Genomic DNA, 18,697 nt, shown 5'->3' on the forward strand with positions numbered 1-18,697 from the left:
CAACATGAATAATTTCATTACACACAACAAAATTCCATGACATTTCCAGACCTGGCAAATGTGATTGTTAAATTCTATAACTTTTGCAGGTTTTCCATGACTGTGGTAACCCTGTAACTGATATAACTGTAATTGGAAGCAATAGACCACATATGGTATTACTACTTTAACCCTAAAATTAAATGATCCAGTCATCATAATTAAATTAAAACATCATCAAAATCAGATTTTTTAAAAACGTGCATTTTAAAACTTGTTTCCCCAAGTGTAAAAACAAGATTTTTCTCTTATCTTGGCAAGAGCTCTTGACCACTGGAGAAACTTTCTCTTACCTAGGAGAAGAGCAAAAATAAGAAAATATCAGTGAATCACAGAAATCAATGGACGATAACAAAATGAGAATTGTGGGTATGAACAAAAATAAGAGAAAATTTGTTTGCATAGTTTCTTGCATGAGGCCCAATGTGTATCATGTGCATCATTTAATCCGACTTTTTATGGATCAGTTCTTTTTTGGCGATATTTTTGGCGATATCCAATATGCCAATATTTTCCAACTCATTCTGGCCGACTGCTGACGCAGATACTGGTATATTCACATCATTTTTGCAACTTAATTGCAAAGAACCTAAAGGCTCTCTCCTGCGGTGAAATCAAAATATTATTGTGACAGCCCTCTGGTGGCAGGTGAACCACCAACATTCACTAAGCAAAATACGGAAGCTACCGAAACTTCGGTTACATGTAAAAAACAAAAAAGCCATAATTATGTTTATGTAACGTTGTCAAACAAAACCACTTTAACAGGCTCGGATGATACTCTCCCTGAGACAATTTTGTCAAGAGCCATAACCAGGACAAATGTAACTTTATTCAACTAGTTAAAGTTGCACAATTTAAGCATCATCATATCGGCTGAAATCTTCAATTCAGGCTGCTAATATTTCATTTTAAAGCAGCTATCTGCCGATACCGATGATGTGCTGATATTATCGTGCATCCTTAGTCTCACCATCAATGTACGTCTCTACAGACACCAAACACTCAACAGTAGACAGGTTGTAGTGATATGACTGGAGCCAGTGTAGATAAATGAGATCTGTGGATTTTTATTTTACAACCCATTGGCATTTCTGTAATACAGAAAAGATAATCTGGGAGAAAAATAACACAAACACTTAAATGTACATGGAACCAGACACTTCACATACCGTCGGTTAGAAGAAGAGAGTGGTTAAAGCCTTCATCTAATTAACCTCTGAATGCATTTAGTTTGCAGGGACTGGGAAGCAGTGGTGGGCATGAAAAAAAAATACATCCTGTTTCTGATCTGATGTAATAATCTCCATGTTGAGGTTCTGACACGGCAATCTAGGGTTCTTATGAGTCGCAACATAAAAGCAAGTGGTGATTTACAGTCAGTTCACTCCACCTTTACAAAACTGACTGTGCTGGTACTCCCTTTTCTGTAATATCAGTTGATTTTTGTTGAGGTAAAAGTAACACAAAAAGTGACGTTACCCTCCAAAATAAGGGTGCTGAGAACACGGGATGGAAGAGGACACAAGTCCAAGTTTACCCTGTGTGTGAAGAAGTTTATGGAAAAGCAGCGTTTCGCAGAAAAAAATATAAATAAATAAACAAGGGAAAAAACAATAAGATGTGTTTGACCTTGTGAAGAGGTTAGGGACTGACAGGGAGGGCAGTTTCAAGATAGTGATGGTGTCAGGGAGGAAGACCAGGATTTGTTACTGTATTTTCACACAGTAATAAAGCATACAAGTCTGTCTCTATATATGGAAATGTCTGCAATGGTTCTCAACAACCTTTTGTAGTACTGCCTACATGTATTGTGATGGATTTAAACATGTTTTGCTAAAAGACAGAGCCTTAGATGCCCATACTGTTTCACCCAGGCCACACTGCCAGCGTGAGCAGTGCTGCTCAGCTGCAGAACATCTAGAGATTTGGAGTCTCCCCAGTTTTTTCTGCAGAAAGCCCACAGTTTTCAGCAAAAATAGAAATTGATAATGGTCTTTAAATAAACATATCTATGTTATACCACATTCAGTACAGTTTCAAATCTTAATTGCAAAAACACAGTAGATATAGCAGCAGGCAGCTCTGCAAGAGCATGTCAGTGTGAACACCACAAGCGTGCAGCCCGCAGCAGTTCAGCAAGGTAGCTGTCACACGCTGCTCACATATGCAATGTGGTCCGGGTGTTAACTTTACAGGAATCAATCTATGATGTTAGCTTCAAAATGAATCCACTTGCTGTCAAAATGTCCCATGCACGTATGTGATATCCTACACTTCCCAGAATGCCCTTGAAAAATCCCTAGGTGCTGCTTTTAAAACTTTTTGATAAAATTAGCTTGTTGTGCCCTGCCAACACTACAGTACCTCCTCGTGGCCACCAGGGGGCAAATATGTGAGAAAATAAATGTGTGTGCCCACATGTGGTCACTGCAACTACGCTACTGGACCCAGAGACGCAGCCAACATCATGTTTACCTGTTCAAGGTGGAGTGTAAATAACACTGGGGCAGGTTGGATGACGACGGTTGACTAAAGCTTATTATTGCCATGCAGTGTGCAACACAGTCCTCAAGCTAGTGTGTGATCAGCTGGCTGAGCTCCAGTGTGAAGTGGCCTCCACGCTCGACAGAGCTGTTTGAACAGCTGCAACAGCACCGGCAGCACATCAGCTGGCACAGGGGGTTATGTCACTGCTTGGGTTGAAGCTTAGTGTGTTTGTGTGTGTGTGTTTTTAAACAGACTCTGATTTCTAACCGCTTATCTCTGTTTGACTTTGACACATAGCAGCTTACAGGATCTCGCACTGACAAATGAAGGTTTCGGAAATATCTGACCGCAGATCAGTTGTTCCATCATCAGCATCGGTTTGACACGTAGTCTGAAGTGAAGATTTAACTCTCTGAAATGTACCAACACGGCTTCAGTCCAGACTGCGCGAAAGATGCAGGTGATGGAACAATCATCGACAGGATCTACATTCTCCAGCCCCCATCTCCCACACAATCCTCACCACCCTGTTTCCCCCCCTGAAAATCCTCCTCCTCCTCCTCTTCCTCCTCTCCACATGCTTGTTCCTAGCTCCTAGTCCTCACTGCAGCTCCTTCATCCTGTTGAGGGCAGAGCCTGCCTGGAACCATTCGATCTGTGTCTCGTTAAAGCTGTGGTTCAGTTCCAGGGTCTCCTCGCTGCCGTCGCTGTGCTTCACGACTGCAGTGAGAGGCTGAGGAGGAAGAGAGGAAGAGAGGTTCTTGTTGAAGAAACTTTCCATTAAATGTTTTTTAATCAAACAGTTCTGGGTAGCTCCCTAAAGAACCACATACCTTCAAGGGCTTTTTTCCTGTTCATTCACACAGTCAATAGGAATGCTGAAATAATGTAAGCAGGTCTGTGTTTGGCGTCACTTCTGTGTGACATACAACAACAATGCACTGCTCCAATCTACTAGTTTTTAAAAATGGCAGTTGCCGGTGCAACATTGGCTCATGTGTTCAGTAAATCAATGTACACTTGGGTCATTTAAAATTTCTCTTGAGCAGGGAGGCTACCTGCTCTAAAATAGTGGATAAAAATGTCACTCAAAACAGCAAGAGCTTTGATAGTTCTTCGTTCTTGCAGTACGGACATGATAAAAAGGTGGGTTCTTAGAACCATCAAAAAGTTCCTCTGGTCCCAAAACATCTATTGAAAGCTACAAAAAAAGTTGCAAGCAAGCCATTTTTTCAACTGTAACGCCCTCTTACCTTTCCTGGAGTGAAGGTTTTGAGCCCCCTGATGGAGATCTTGTCATCAGGACGGATCTTGTCATAGTCTGATGGATTGGTGAAGGTAAGTGGCAGCAGACCTTGCTTCTTCAAGTTAGTTTCTGAGGATGAGAGGATGTGCTTGTTAACTGAGGGAATCAACAGCGAGAAACGCTGAGATGTAAGACTGCACAAGGTCCTGACTTCAGGTTAAAAAAAAATGCATACATTAAATAAATTCAGGAATATCTACTAATATTACTGGACATATATAATCATTGTATTGATATTATGATATGAAACTAGCTATCTAATCAGATTTTGGATTGTTAATATTCTATGTCGTGTCTTTTCCTGCCTTTAAAGGCTGCATTAAAGTAAAGTGATGCCATTTTCTGAACTTATAAGACTGTTCTAACTGTTGCATTATTTACCTTACCCACTTAGCAGTCCCTTCAGAATTTCACAGGTTGCTTTGGTGATTGTTGAAGCCTGAAATGCCTAATTTAACAGCAGCTTTACTAAAAAAGAATTGCAATGCATGTTATGATATTTTTTGGCTTTTTTGCAACAATGAAAATTACAAAAATAGTTGTGATGCCCTCTCAAGAGTCATAGCTCATTATTACAAGAATTCATTTTTTCCCACAGAATTAGAATGAATCTGTGCCGTAGGGGGGTGGATGGGAGGAAACTGTTCTCTCCTCATGCTCTCTCTGCTCGGTTAGCACGAGCTAACATAACAACAGTGGCAAACATCGGATATCGAGCTGTTAAAAGGTCTTAATCATCACACAATGACAGCAAAACAGCTGGACTCTGTCACTTAACCCATTAATAACCATTGGGTAACATTGCTGTGTGATGCTAAGTTCATCCTGCCAGTGTGTGTGTGTGTGTGTGTGTGTGTGTGTGTGTATGTGTGTGGCTCTGTCCTAGGCGCAGCAATAGTCTCATGATAAACAGAAAGAGAGAGAGAGGGGCTGAGTGAATCAATCCGCTGCATGCAGTCAAATTTGCAGTACAACAATTGGACAAAATTGCAAGGTCAATCAGCAAAATCAGCAGACTGCCTGACTTTACGTTAATTGTAATCACAACATCCTGCAGAGACTGGCTTAAGCAGTATACCAATATGACTGATGAATATTTATCAAAAAATCAACTTTTTTTTAAAACGTTTTTTTTAAAGCACCAACAGTCAACCCTGCAACATTCTTACAATAACAAAATCAAGGTTTTTGGTCAGACATATTGTGATTTTTGATTTTTTCCAGATCGCGCAGCCTTGACTGGACATTGCACAATATTGTAAGACTTCTCTTCTCATACATAATCTAACAACAGTACCACCAACTTCAGCAGTTACTGTGCAGTACCGTGAATTCTGGCGAAGCTCTTGACGATAATGGCTCTTCCTCCCAGATGCCTGGGCTCCAGCGCAGCGTGCTCTCTGCTTGAGCCCTCGCCGTAGTTGTCATCTCCAACCACAACCCAAGACACGCCGTTGGCCTACACATAAACACCACAGGATGGAAAGAGTGTTAGATTTGATTTATACTTGATGAAAGGGGTTAGCAGGAGTTCACTATAGATATCTCAGGTGTAGGTTTTGATGTGTAGTGTTTACAGTGTCATTCACCTGCTGATAGCTCCACGCAACACTAGACGGATGAATCATAAGTGATCAGGATATATCTTACTTATCTTATATTTCCATTAGTAAATGCATTCAGTGTGGTTTCTTTGTTTTAAACAGATGGTTCAAGACCCATATATATTGAACTGATGAAACAGAAAAAGCAGCAAATGCTCACATTCTCTCACCAAGGAACTGATGGAGTTTTGCTTGAAGCAGATGTGACACTGCCGACTAATTTTCTGTTAATCGACTACCTGAATATTTGACTAATCGTTACAGCTCTAAGAGCACCCATCAACTATTAATACAGTGTTTGGAGGCGCAGTTTATTCAACAACAGCAAAAATTATAGGAGGCATTTATGTGAAGTTTAGGCAGAACACGATTCAATTCATAGGCCAGCGACTTTTAAGGTTCTACAGTAAAAAGTAAACTAACATTCCTGCGATTCCAGAAAGATCATAACGAGTAAAATGGCTCATTTATGCTCGGTAGATACAAACATTAGATACAGAGACAGATGGAGTCTTGTGTCCTTTCTCTGCATCCATTTTTTCTGACTCTGCACTTTTTCTGTGAGCTTACGAATACCGATGAAAATGCAGCAGTATCACCGGAGATTGTGGGGGCAGTGTAGCGTAGTTCAAGTGAGATACGCCCTTAAGAGTTAACAAAAACATTTTAAAAAGCTGTAGAGCATAACAAATCGGAAAAATAGTTTAAACGATTCTCCATCTACATGTTGCAATGTTTTTAATGTTCTCACAGACCAACACTGTCTACAGTGCTGCCTCTGTTAAAGGCTTAATTATTACATATTCCTCCACTGTCACCTTGTTTGTTGCTTTGTGTAACATTTGACTTCACCGTCTAGAGCCATCTATCGGCTGCATCTATGCCATCATTAAGGATGCATGGAAGTATAAGGGCAGTGGCGGGTGAAACTTTTGAATCTCCCTAGAGCATGAATTAACTGAAGTAGAAGAAAAATCTAAAATCAGAATCAATGCTGAAGGACAGACTACCTGAGGAGAGTAATAAATAATTAAAATAAACTTTACATATATAGCACTTTTCTTAACACGGTTGTACAGTGATTTTCAGTAAGGCAGCAGATAAAAACAAGGCAGCAAACTAAAATGAAAACAACACAGTGATCTGACATAAATACCGGGAATTAAAAAAGAAGTATAGAACGCAGCTTTCAATGGCCACAAAGATATATAATAGTAGTTTTGATTATAGTCGTGCAGCTTTAGCCCAATAATCCAGTACCCATTCCCTCTCCCCTCAGATCTCACCTTGTAGTGGCGGGCCACATCAGGGACTCCCCCGTACTCTCCTGTCAGGAGGTTCTTGATCTTGTTGATTGCATCATTCTCGCTGTTGACGGCGCCGATCAGCATGTTGTTGGAGATGTTGTCCAGGTGACCGCGGAACTTCAGCCAAGGTCCTGCAGCGCTGATATGGTCTGTGGTGCATTTGCCCTTCACCTGTGGAGGCAGGATGATGGAAAGTTAAAATCATTCTCAACACAACTGTAGTTCAACATACACACGGACAATGTCAACAATGCTCTCACAAAATACTTGACATCATGCACGGACAGTTTTGGATTACAAGCAGTACACTGATTTTCCCCACACACGCCAAAGGTCAAACTCTGGATCTGATTTACTGCTCTGGTGAAAATCCTCTCGATGACAGTATGGGATTTTCCGTTTTCTGACCACAACTTAGTAACTTTTAATGTCACCCTGAAATCTTCAAAAACAAAGCTGCTACTTCCATTTCAATCCCTAACAGAGCGAGTGAGTGTCGATTTATCAGCTCTTTCCAGTGAAATTGATGTATTCCCATGCAAAGCTAACTTATCCACCCCTGATGAACTGGTTTCTTATTATAATGATGGACTTAATACTCTTTTAAATGCACTTGCTCCTTTAAAACCAGTTATGCCAGCTTAAAGCTAAAGGCCCTCGTCTGGAAAGCCTTTATGCTAAAACTGGCCTTGTGGTTTATAAAGACATGTACAGTGACCACATACTCCATTATAAGGAGGCTCCCTCATAAAAGCTGAATCAATATACGATGCAAAGTTAATGCAGACACACACCTTGACTTACATTGATGATGATTTTAGTATAATGGTTTTATACCTAATTTATTATTATTATCATTATTATTATCAGTGAGAACATTTTAAGACAGATCGCTAAACGGGAGGGAACTATTTCAAAAGACCTGACCTTGATGAGGACCTTCATGTCCTCCAGATCCTTCCCACTCCACTTGTCAAAGGGCTCCAGCAGCTGTAGCCGGTTGCTCTCAGGGCTGACGTTCACCTTGAGGCTGGAGCCATCAGGCGGCGGGTGCTGGTAGGTGTCCTGGCCTGGGTCAAAGTCCTTAGAGGGCAGTTCATCTCCATTGGGGGGCTCCAGCTTGAACTTCTCACCATTGGGGGCTGTGAGGAAGTCTGTCTCTGGGTTGAAATTTAATGTGCCGGCAATTGCGAGGGCTGTGACGATCTGAAGAAGAAAAGGAGGCGGAAGGCGTTTAGCGTCAAAATGTGAGCTCATGCATCTAAATGTGTGGATTTAATGTGAGTTTACCTCAGGGGAAGTGACAAAGGCGTGTGTTGCAGGGTTAGCATCGTTCCTGGCAGTAAAGTTTCTGTTGAAGGAAGTGACGATCGTGTTCTTATCTCCTTTTTTCACGTCCTTCCTGAATGCAAAACACACACAACGTATACAATATATCAAAGAAAATGCAAGAAATTCAGCCTTGCCTCAGATGTACGCCTCCATGAAACAGCCAAGTTGCAGTTAGAGTTTACATCCATGTCTGTGAAAACATGTGTGTTTAGCCCAACCCCCCACCCCGTTCTCACGTCTCAGCATGTTTAAGACATTTTAATAGCAATTAAGGCCTTATTTTTTTATTAATGAATACAATGCCTGCCTACGTTTTTTTTTTGGACACTGCAATGGCACAAACACTTACCTGTCCCACTGTCCAATGCAGGGTCCACATGCGTTTGCCAGGACCACACCGCCAACATCACCAAGGATCTTTGACTACAGGAAGATACACACACATCTTAGCTTTAGCCACATCACACAGAGGTAAATCAAAGGGACGTGCAGCTCCCTGCTTTCTTTGTGCACCAACACTCACATATCCGTCTCTTTCGATGGTGGCGCGAATCTGCTCAGAGCCGGGGGTGACTGTGAACTGAGCTTTGCATTTCAGACCTTTGTCCAAAGCCTGCTTGGCCACAGAGGCAGCACGGCCCATGTCCTCGTAGCTGGAGTTGGTGCAGCTGCCGATTAGACCTGAGGGGGAAAAGGAGACGGGAAGTCTGAAATGTAGCGAGTTCAGTTACAGGAGTATGAATAAAGCTGCGCAGCCTCCATCCCCGGTCAGTTCTTACCAACTTTAACTTCCAGCGGCCAGCCGTTCTTCTCAGCAACAGCACCGACTTCAGACACTGGGTGAGCCAGGTCAGGGGTGAAGGGTCCGTTGATGTGGGGCTTCAACTGGAGTAAGGAACAACGTTAAGTTATTCTCAAATAAACCTAACCATACAACAGGAGTCATTAACTGAACCTCTTATATTTAAATGCAATGGTGAAATATTTATTTAAAGATGTGTAGGAAAATTCTCACTGCATTCTTAGATATGTCTTTGAACAGTATTAACAAACTCTATTCCATTTTGACACTAAACTGTGGAACTCAATGCCTTCGGGTATTGGAATGGCAAGCTCTCAATATTTTTAAAAGTGAATTTAAAACCTATATTTTTAATTTTTAATAACAACAGTCTTAATTTCTTTTTTTTCATACTTTTTTCCCCATACCATTTTTTTAACAGCTTGTCAGTTTGCAATTCTTTACAAAAAGCCAGCACTGAACCAAAATAGCTGTCATAAAAAAATAAAAGAATACAGTCTAAATTTCTAATTTTTAATCATTGAGTTTAACCTTATTTTATTCCTGGTGTTTATTTTATTTTATAGATACCTATTAATTTATTTATTTTACTATTTTATTTTTGAAATCTTCTAGTCTTGCGAAATTTTATATGTAGTTGTTTATGCTATTCCCAAACTTTTTTCTGTGTTGTTTCAGTTTTGCTAAGTGAAGCACTCTGGGCTGCATGTTTGTATGAAAGGTGCTATATAACTAAAGATGAGTTGAGTACCTCTCACCAAGACGTGAAACAAACAACACAGAATGTTTCTTACTTTACATAACAATGTGAGAGTAATTGCTTTTATATATATATATATATATATATATATATATATATATATATATATATATATATGTCCAAGTGTTTTATTATTTTACCAATTTATAAATAGATTAAAAATATATATAAAACGATTTCTAGAAGGCTTACAATACTATCTCAAGCAAATCAAATTCTGAATTTTTTGTACGGCTGCACAAGTAATCAATATATTATAAAAAAGTTGTAATTTGGCCAAGTGAATTATCCCAAATTGCAGAGGCTTCTATTTTTTGATTAAGGTAAACTATGTCACAGCATACCGATAATAAATGAAGCACTGTGGTGGCCCAGACTAAAAATCATATTCCAGACAGAAGGGAAGGTCCTTATTTTGTAGAGACCCAACAAAAATTCCATTATTATCATTTGTAAAAAAAAAAAAAAAAATCAATGAAAACGAAATGCAAAAATTACCATTCCCATGAACATTGCAACTCCTATACGAAAGAAACATATTTCCATTGTTGTGACAGGCATTATGATATCACACAGAACAAATTTTCTGTGGATAATTCCGTCTTTTCTTCTGGGCAACACCTCGTGAATCACAGAAGTCGCATTAAAAGATCCCTGGCCAGAGAACTTTGTTTCATGTCACTCCCTCCATGTATTTCCTGTTGCTCTAAGCTTTGAAGTATCCAATAAAATGAATGAACATGCTCTAAGTCTTGTGTCTAAGTAACACCAAAAGATCATTCTGTCAAAAAGGGCTGACCTCATCCAGATTGAGCTCGATGAGCTGGTCGTACTCGCAGCCTTCATCTGGTACCAACAAGTCTGAGTATTCATCAGCCAGTGCAGCGATCTCTGAGGGAGAAACGAGAGGGTGAGTGTCTCTAACAAGACAGCAGATTATCAATGTTTTCAAAGAAGATGAACACTGACCTTTACACACACTGCTCACAATAACATAACAAACACTTCTGCGTCCTTTGAGACTTCTTTTTCTGTATTAGAGCTGTTCTTGGTTGTAATCTTGATCTGTGTTTTTAAAACTTAACTTTGAAAGGTATCAACTTTGCCTGCAAGCTACAGCACAACAAAGTTGAAAATAACAATAACAAAACGAACAACTATTAGACTATGTATTGATGGTAGAAGCACAAATTTTGAGAAAAAATGACCAAATTAACTAAATCTGCAAGTCTACAAAACTGGGCAGGCTTGTTCTTTTTAGCTAATTTCCTACAAATTTACAGCCAAAAACCAGCTGGTTGGAGGAGTGATGAGTCAGAGGTCAATAATGGAATAAAACAGTGAATAAACCAGGTATTTCAATTATAATGAAGTACCGCAACTACAAGAATTCCTTGACCATACATTCATTAATGTGCACACAGAATATGAGGCAGATTGGTCTAGTGGTTAGCGAGATTAGCTACTGATAGACGGAAACACACACAAACACACAATCCCCTCCAGAAAAATATAATAATTAAGAACTGTATGACAAATGTCGTAAACGTACGTCCACGTCCAGTCTTCTCCAGGTAGGTCCTCATGCGGTGGTTGTAGGGGAACACTGAGGTCGTGGCTCCGATTTCAGCTCCCATGTTGCAAATGGTGGCCATTCCTGCCCACAACAAAACAGAAGAACATGATATGAGCTCAACGGCTGCAAATCAAAATAAAAAAACATACTTAAGTGTAAGGTTCTGACCAGTGCAGGAAATGGAGTCAACTCCGGGTCCGTGGTATTCTACGATGGCTCCGGTGCCTCCCTTCACTGTCAGGATGCCGGCCACCTTCAGGATGACATCCTTAGGAGACGTCCATCCTGAGAGGCTACCGGTCAACTTCACACCAATCACCTTTGAGGAAGACATTGGTGAGTTAATTGAGGTAAAGAAGTTCAGAGGTAGAAAGAAAAACAAAATTTGTTAATGTGGAGAAAGAAAATAGGACACTGACAACATGTGCAAAATACTGTTTTCTGCTGACCTTGGGACACTTGAGCTCCCAGGCGATTCCTGCCATGACATCTACGGCGTCTGCTCCTCCAACGCCGATGCAGATGGCACCAAGGCCACCACCGTTTGGTGTGTGGGAGTCTGTGCCAATTAGCATCACTCCTGGGTAAGCGTAGTTCTCCAGGATGATCTGATTGTATTTAAAATCTGAATGTTAGTGTGTAAAAATGGCATTTTCAGGCACTGCATCCAAACTTTATACAATTATACCTGATGGATGATTCCAGAACCTGGTTTCCAGAAGCCAACTCCGTATTTTGCCCCAGCACTAGACAGGAAGTTGTATACCTCCTGGTTGATTTCCTGAGAGGAGAAGTGTGTTGACATAATAAGAAACAAGTACTTTTAAAACAGCCGTATAATTACCATAAACAAATAAGATCCCTCACCTTCGCTCTGGCCAGATCCTTCACGCCCCCGGTCTGGGCCTCGATCAGGTGATCACAGTGGATGGTAGAGGGCACGGCCACCTTCGGAAGGCCGCTGCTGATGAACTGGAGCATTGCCATCTGGGCCGTGGCGTCCTGCATGGCCACGCGGTCAGGACGCAGGCGCAGGTAGGTGCGACCGCGGTCGATCTCCTGGTTGTGGGCGTCATCGAGGTGGCCGTACACAATCTTCTCTGACAGGGTGAGGGGCCTGTTGAGTCTGGACAGAAAAATGACATTTATATTAGGATGCTGCAACTTCAGAGGAAGATTTAGCAGGGAATGAGACAGACGATAAGAAAACATCTACAACCCCAATTCCAAAACTGTTGGGATGCTGTGGAAAAGGTGAATAAAGACAGAATGCAATGATTTGAAAATTCTATTAGACCCATATTCAACTGAATATAGTACAGAGACAATATATTTTATATTCAATCTAATACATTTTACTGTTTTTTTTAAATATACACTCATCATGTTGGTTTTTAACGCAGTGCAACCTAATGGGGTCAAAGGTCGCACCCACTCAATGTTGGTTTTCAGCCTTGCCCCTTGTGTTCAGAGATTTCTGCTGATTTTCTGAATCTTTCGGTGATATTATGGATTGCAGATGATGAAATCCCTACATTCTTTGCGGTGAACGAGTGTATATTTACAAAAAACATACAGTTTATTAGTTTGAACATCAAATATCTTGTCTCTATACTGTATTCAGTAAACTGTAAGTCAAAATTGATTTACAAATCATTGCATTCTGCTTCTTATGTTCTACAAAGCATCCCAAATGTTCTGCAATTTATTCTTCAGCAGTTAATAGCAGCTGAAGAATAAAACAAGTGAGCAAATGTAGAAGGCTCCAACTATGATGAAAAACTGTGCTAAAGGACAGACAAACACCAGAGATCAAAACAATCGCACAGATAACTGTGTGTTTGGAAGAAAATGGGACGCGAGCCACAGCAAATACAGAGTAGATTAGGGGTAGGCTAACCTTTTTCGCACAATGTCAACGTTGGATTGGAGCCTCTCGTAGTTGACGAAGGAAGCAGGCTCAAAGCGGCTCATAGACACTTTGGCCTTGGCTCTGTAAGCTGCTGATACATGTAGGCGCCGTGCACCGTGGCCCAGAGCCAGCTAGAGAAAGCAAAAACAAACAAGTATGAGCATAATAACACACTAACTTCAGAACGCCCGCAGTAGAGAAGAAGAAGAATTCTTGAAATAGAGCTTAAAGAGCAAAATACTTCCGAAAAATGACTTCCATAATAATAGGAAGTTAGCCACTGAATGCAACAGTGGTTTGCAGTTGACACTCGGGTGTCATATGTCAGGGTTATACCAGGTGAAGCAACCCCCCACAAGGCCAACCATAAATACAATCTCAGCCTGTGGGCACATTGGGTCAAGTCTCCTTAAACATTTAACATCTAACCTGCCAATTTGCAAATGGTTATACATGTCAGAGAAGCTTTATTTTAAAATTCCATATCAAGCAGTGTATTTAAGACTAGATTTACACAGTGTCGTGTTCACAGTAGATGAGATATCAAGAGGAAGAAGGCCAAATCCACCTCCCTGGCCCGACTGCTCAGGTGTCCTTGAGTTCTTAACCCATAAACTCACTCAAGTGAATCTGCTAAGAAACTGAAGTGCGTTTTTACTGTCTGTAAAGCTGGAAAAGAGCCAGACAGCTCAGCATAATCCCTCCAGATAGATAACTTATTAAGTTATCAAAGATGATATGCAAGAGAACAAACTCAAGGTCTTACGGTGACCAGACAATACGTGCTAAAGATGAGCTGATGTTCAGTGGAAGAAGTGACAGCGAGCAGCTGAAACCACACTAGTTATCTGTTGACCTTTTGGTGTCATGTAGCTGCAAGTAAAGCGTTGCTGTCGAGCTATTTCAAGAATTGATACATCAAAACAAAAGCCAAAAATATGTTAATTGTCATACATTTCTTTGAGTCATTTCTTTTGAGTGTGTTTATTTAAAATCAAAATAGCGCATTTGATTTTTTAGAAGGAGCTGTTTTTGTTTTTTTTTAATGCTGCAATGAACCCAAGAAGAGCAGATCCATCATTGTTTTAAGCAAAAATACAATTCTAAAAAATCATACTTATCAATTAAATTTTTAAGAAATAATTGAATAATAAATAAAAATAATATCAAATTAAAACATTCCACAATCAAGGAAATTTCTCTGGATATTTTTACTTCTTTGCTATATGAAACATGTACCGAACTGTGAGGTCACTTCATAAAATCGAACCGAATCGGGAATTTTGTGCATCATTACCCCACCATGCAGATGATTGTTATAATAAGGTTAGATGTAAAAAAAAATAAATAAATAAAAATAAAAAAAAAACCTTACATGGATATAGGACACACACCCCGTTAACTAAATAGCACTAACTGGATTACTTAATCTTTAAGAAATCCCCCAAAAAATAACGTATTTGCTGATTTCTTTGCTGTTATTTGATAAATGTATTTACTGTCTTCTACCCGCTGGTCGCCTGTGTGCCTCTTGGCAGCTCTAACCTTGTGGTTAACCTTGCTATTAAAAACCAACCTCCACTTCTCAAGCTAAACTAACTATGTTTTTTTAATGATTGAAGGTTTCGACAATGACTTGTTGTAAACGGAGACGTTAACCGTGTTGAATTAACCCTGTGTATGACTCGTTGTAGCTCACTGGATGCAGTCAGGACACGATGACCTGGCCAACGAGCCGGTGACCGCTTCACGCCTCATTTATCCTCACAAACCGCTCTCAGAGCTTTAACTGGGTTAGAATAACATTGCAGGGAATTTTAAAAATGTAAAGTAGCAAGTGGCATCCTTCTTTGGTTGATAAATGTGGTAAAAATAACAGTTTTTCGTCTCTTACCTGGAGCCGGGCGACAGTGAGACAGTAGGTTGCCATTTTGTTCACTGACAAAGATGTGACCGTCAGTGGTGACGTCACAGCTTTCTAAGCCGCTATCTCGCAGGTCCTTCAAGCACAAAATGTTTAAGGTACGTAGAATTGCATTAAAATTGTTTATATTATGTAGTATACATTATGAATTTAACTGTTTCAGTTTTGTATTGTCTTTAAATTGTATAAATCATCAACTGAAATTGGATTTATGTAAGACAGAATTTTGACACATAATAACTTTTATAAAGCTGAAATGACTAGAACATTTTTTATTTTTATTTCTCCTTTCTAATTCATAACAAATATGTTTGTCCACGGCCGCACTTTTGGTGTGGGGGAAAAAAATATACATTTTTTTAATTCAAAAATAGAATAAAATAGTTGATAAGCGTTTTCTCTTTTCGTTCTCTTTGGAGGCGCTAGGGGGCGGTACTGCAACTCCTCGTACACAGTTTACGGGTCGAAGGTCAGAGTTTAACCAAACCTGCAGCGCTCGCCGTACGTTAGCCGACAATGGCTAAACATCATCCAGATTTGATCTTTTGCAGAAAACAAGCCGGTGTTGGTACGTTAAAACTTGTTTTATTTCACACTTTATGAAATGCTGTTATGTTTTCTCGTCGTTGCTGGATTTTCTTTATTGTAGTTTTGCTGGAGTTAGCTGCCATGCTAACGGTTAGAGCGTGGTTTTCATTGAAGGAGTGTTAGCTCTGATGTTAGCTTAGAGACGAGTACAGCTCTGTGTCGCTGAGAAGAATAAATGTTACAGCTCTAAACTTCCTTTGTTGTATTTAACATTTAGTTTACTGCAAATACGAGGAAGGAATAAGCTGTTCTACTCTGTCAGTCTATCGAAGAGATGTGAATTAACTGCTAACACTGACTGTTTTGTTTTTATTCCTCAGCTATCGGGAGACTTTGCGAGAAATGTAAGTGTTTACTTTTGTGGTTAAACAATAATAATAATAATAATACAATAAGCTGACAAGTTATGGCTTCCCTAATAAAAAGAGAAGTATAGGTTTATTTCTACAGTCATTCCAACTTTGTGTGTAACACACTCCCATCATTTTTATGACACTATGCTGAACGTTTGTATGAGTTTTGTGGCATAGTACCTCTTTTAACATTTTTAATGAAATACTGTAGCCTGCTATGACTTCAAAATGTTTTATATCACATAATGCTTTGCCATTTTATGAAATATTTTACAACATACTATGGTATTACTTTTTTATCATTTTTATTTTATATTTTTTTTTAATATACTATGCTGCGACTTTTTTATAACACGTGATGACATATCATACTATAACTTTTTAATGATATTTTTTACAACATACCATATTACACTATAACTTTTTTGACATAAATTTACAAAATACCACAGTATGACTTTTTATTTTTTTAAAACTCATAAAATGTTATGACTAATAAGGACTTTTTTTTATAACAAACTGAAAATACAAATACTACTTCTTGTTATTAATTTATAATTTTTTCCGTATGTCCACATAATTTTATTTCCGCTCACTAATTTCTTAATACAATTTCTCATCCGTTCTGTCCCCTGTTGTGTCTCTCAGGTGATGGGAAATGTGTCATCTGTGATTCCTACGTGAGGCCGTGCACGCTGGTCCGGATCTGTGATGAGTGCAACTACGGCTCCTACCAGGGACGCTGTGTGATCTGCGGAGGGCCCGGAGTATCTGATGCCTACTACTGCAAAGAGTGCACCATCCAGGAGAAAGACGTGAGTGTCCTTAAGCTCACTTAGAAGGAAATAAAAAGCACTTACAATTTAAACCAAATCCTACGTGTATATAAAGAAACAAAGTGTTTTCTAACTAGACTTCTTTCTGCTTTCTCCGTTTCCTTTCCAGCGAGACGGCTGTCCGAAGATTGTAAACTTGGGCAGCTCTAAAACCGACCTGTTTTATGAAAGGAAGAAGTACGGTTTCAAGAAGAGGTGAAGACTCAACAGCCCACTTCTTGTTTTAGTTCTTCAGCCTTTGCAGATTTTCTTTCAAACCTCAAGAAACTTTTTTTTTTTTTTTTTTTTGGATTTGTCAATAAAACTCTGTTTTATATTTCTGTCTTCATTCCTCTCTGTTCAGAAATATTCACGGGCAAACTTAAAACATCCAAAACGTTATAAAGTTGTCAGTGTTCACACACAGCTTGATATTAAAAGTCACTAAACATTAGGCTACTCAGATTTCACCACTGATGAGCATTTTTATTGACCAGCAACAAAAGAACAAAAAACATCTCTGGATTTTATGGAACCTTTAAAGATATTTTACGATTTAACCAGGATCCATCCAGTGGCGTTTTGTATGTTTGAGATTTTTCTCATCATATTGCAGACGACTGAAATATATCGGTTTAATAATTGATGTTTTATTACATCGCTTAAAATAATCCGTGAACAATTCATAGGCAAGAAATGTCTGCAATATAAACAGAAGGTGACAAGGAGAAGATTTGAATAAGATAAGATTAGCCTTTATTGTTTCCCTTAGGAGACGTTTGTCTTGGACAACTGAGAGAGTTTTCTAAGACAAATTAGTTGTGAGGGATTATTAGATACTATACTTAACTTATACTTAATACGATACTTAACTAAATAGGGACAATGTCCAGAAAACTTTATTTTCTAATACCGATACTATACTGATTGTATAATTAGGTTGCTTTAACAAATAAGAGTTTAAACTGGCAGTATGAACTTCTTTTTTTCCCCACATTTTCTCCCTAAACGTCCTCCATCAGATGGCAGTATTTCACACTCTTGCTCTCTGATCAGTATTTATTGACCCAAACTGAACCACAAGTGATTCTCCATTTTCTGTGGAATTCTTTTCAGATTGGGGGAAATAGATCATTTATTCCAGCTAGTGCCTGAATTTTGTTTATTTCATTTTTTTACATGACCAGAATACAGGAATAGACGTAGGACATCTTGGTACTTAACCCCTTTGAAACCTAGATCAACATAACTTTAAGTGGTGCATTAACATGTATTTAAACCACATCACTGTGAGCAAAATGGTTCAATTTCTTTCAGAGACATGGGAAAGGGCATTAGGCAATTTGGTAAAAAAAATGTTCCTCAAATTGCAAGAAATTAGTGGATTCATAAAAATATTTCTAAGAAAGCTTGAAAAAAATGTCCAGAGAACTTTATAATGATCATAACTATATATTTACAATTATTTTTACAGAATTAAAATAATCTTTATGCATTTTTAGACATTTTTTAAATTTTTTATCCTTCCACTTTTTTGTTTTGTTTTGCATATTTTTTAAGTGATTTCTAGCTCATTTTGGTGTCCTCGCTTCTTAAATCTGCTCTTTGCTTTATTCCCATGTTTCTGAACAAAATAAAGCCAATTTCCTCAGGTTTCAAAGGCTAAAGCTTGATTGCAATTTAGTGAGGGATTTTTCAATGAGTGCAATAATCCTGTTTCCACACGAGTCAAAGGAAAATGATAGAAATATGACTACTTGAATGCAATTGCTGCAATGTCTTAATCTGCACAGTATTTACTATCAGAGCATAGTCTGGCTTATATTTCTATGTTTTCCAACAGACTGTTTCACTCTTCTTATATCATTCTTCACTGTGACTGCTCATAT

At 39.0% G+C, this 18,697-nt stretch overlaps 2 protein-coding genes across 2 annotated transcripts; one reads left to right on the plus strand and one right to left on the minus strand.

The window, feature by feature from the left end:
• Positions 1-1,089: 1,089 nt before the first annotated feature.
• aco2 (aconitase 2, mitochondrial) lies at positions 1,090-15,136 on the minus strand. The gene is made up of 17 exons (XM_042507390.2): positions 15,023-15,136; positions 13,117-13,259; positions 12,084-12,342; positions 11,905-11,997; positions 11,666-11,824; positions 11,385-11,535; positions 11,193-11,297; positions 10,440-10,531; positions 8,858-8,963; positions 8,602-8,759; positions 8,428-8,501; positions 8,037-8,148; positions 7,674-7,952; positions 6,726-6,917; positions 5,162-5,294; positions 3,783-3,904; positions 1,090-3,262 (listed from the first exon to the last, which is right to left on the minus strand). Exons 1-17 carry the CDS (start codon positions 15,056-15,058, stop codon positions 3,131-3,133), a joined length of 2,346 nt encoding a protein of 781 aa, XP_042363324.1. The 5' UTR covers positions 15,059-15,136; the 3' UTR covers positions 1,090-3,130.
• Positions 15,137-15,482: 346 nt separating this feature from the next.
• Positions 15,483-17,145, plus strand: phf5a (PHD finger protein 5A). Its single transcript, XM_042508569.2, has 4 exons — positions 15,483-15,620; positions 15,961-15,984; positions 16,642-16,808; positions 16,939-17,145. The coding sequence occupies exons 1-4, from the start codon at positions 15,569-15,571 to the stop codon at positions 17,026-17,028; spliced, it is 333 nt and encodes a 110-aa protein (XP_042364503.1). The 5' UTR covers positions 15,483-15,568; the 3' UTR covers positions 17,029-17,145.
• The last annotated feature ends 1,552 nt before the right edge of the window (positions 17,146-18,697 follow it).

This window comes from Plectropomus leopardus, chromosome 19 (genome assembly GCF_026936395.1).
Source record: "Plectropomus leopardus strain MGB_pleo_1.0 chromosome 19, ASM2693639v1, whole genome shotgun sequence".
NCBI classification, from domain to species: domain Eukaryota; kingdom Metazoa; phylum Chordata; class Actinopteri; order Perciformes; family Serranidae; genus Plectropomus; species Plectropomus leopardus.

What these genes read in the sequence shown, in the direction of transcription:
- aco2 (XM_042507390.2), bottom strand. Translation starts at nt 15,058, where the DNA reads ATGGCAACCTACTGTCTCACTGTCGCCCGGCTCCAG. An exon ending in CCATCGAAAGAGACGGATAT is followed by an intron (nt 8,502 to 8,601) that starts GTGAGTGTTGGT and finishes ATCTTCCTGTAG; the next exon opens with TCAAAGATCCTTGGTGATGT. An exon ending in ACATGAAGGTCCTCATCAAG is followed by an intron (nt 6,918 to 7,673) that starts GTCAGGTCTTTT and finishes CTGCCTCCACAG; the next exon opens with GTGAAGGGCAAATGCACCAC.
- phf5a (XM_042508569.2), top strand. Translation starts at nt 15,569, where the DNA reads ATGGCTAAACATCATCCAGATTTGATCTTTTGCAGAAAACAAGCCGGT. An exon ending in CAGAAAACAAGCCGGTGTTG is followed by an intron (nt 15,621 to 15,960) that starts GTACGTTAAAAC and finishes TTTATTCCTCAG; the next exon opens with CTATCGGGAGACTTTGCGAG. An exon ending in CGGGAGACTTTGCGAGAAAT is followed by an intron (nt 15,985 to 16,641) that starts GTAAGTGTTTAC and finishes TGTGTCTCTCAG; the next exon opens with GTGATGGGAAATGTGTCATC.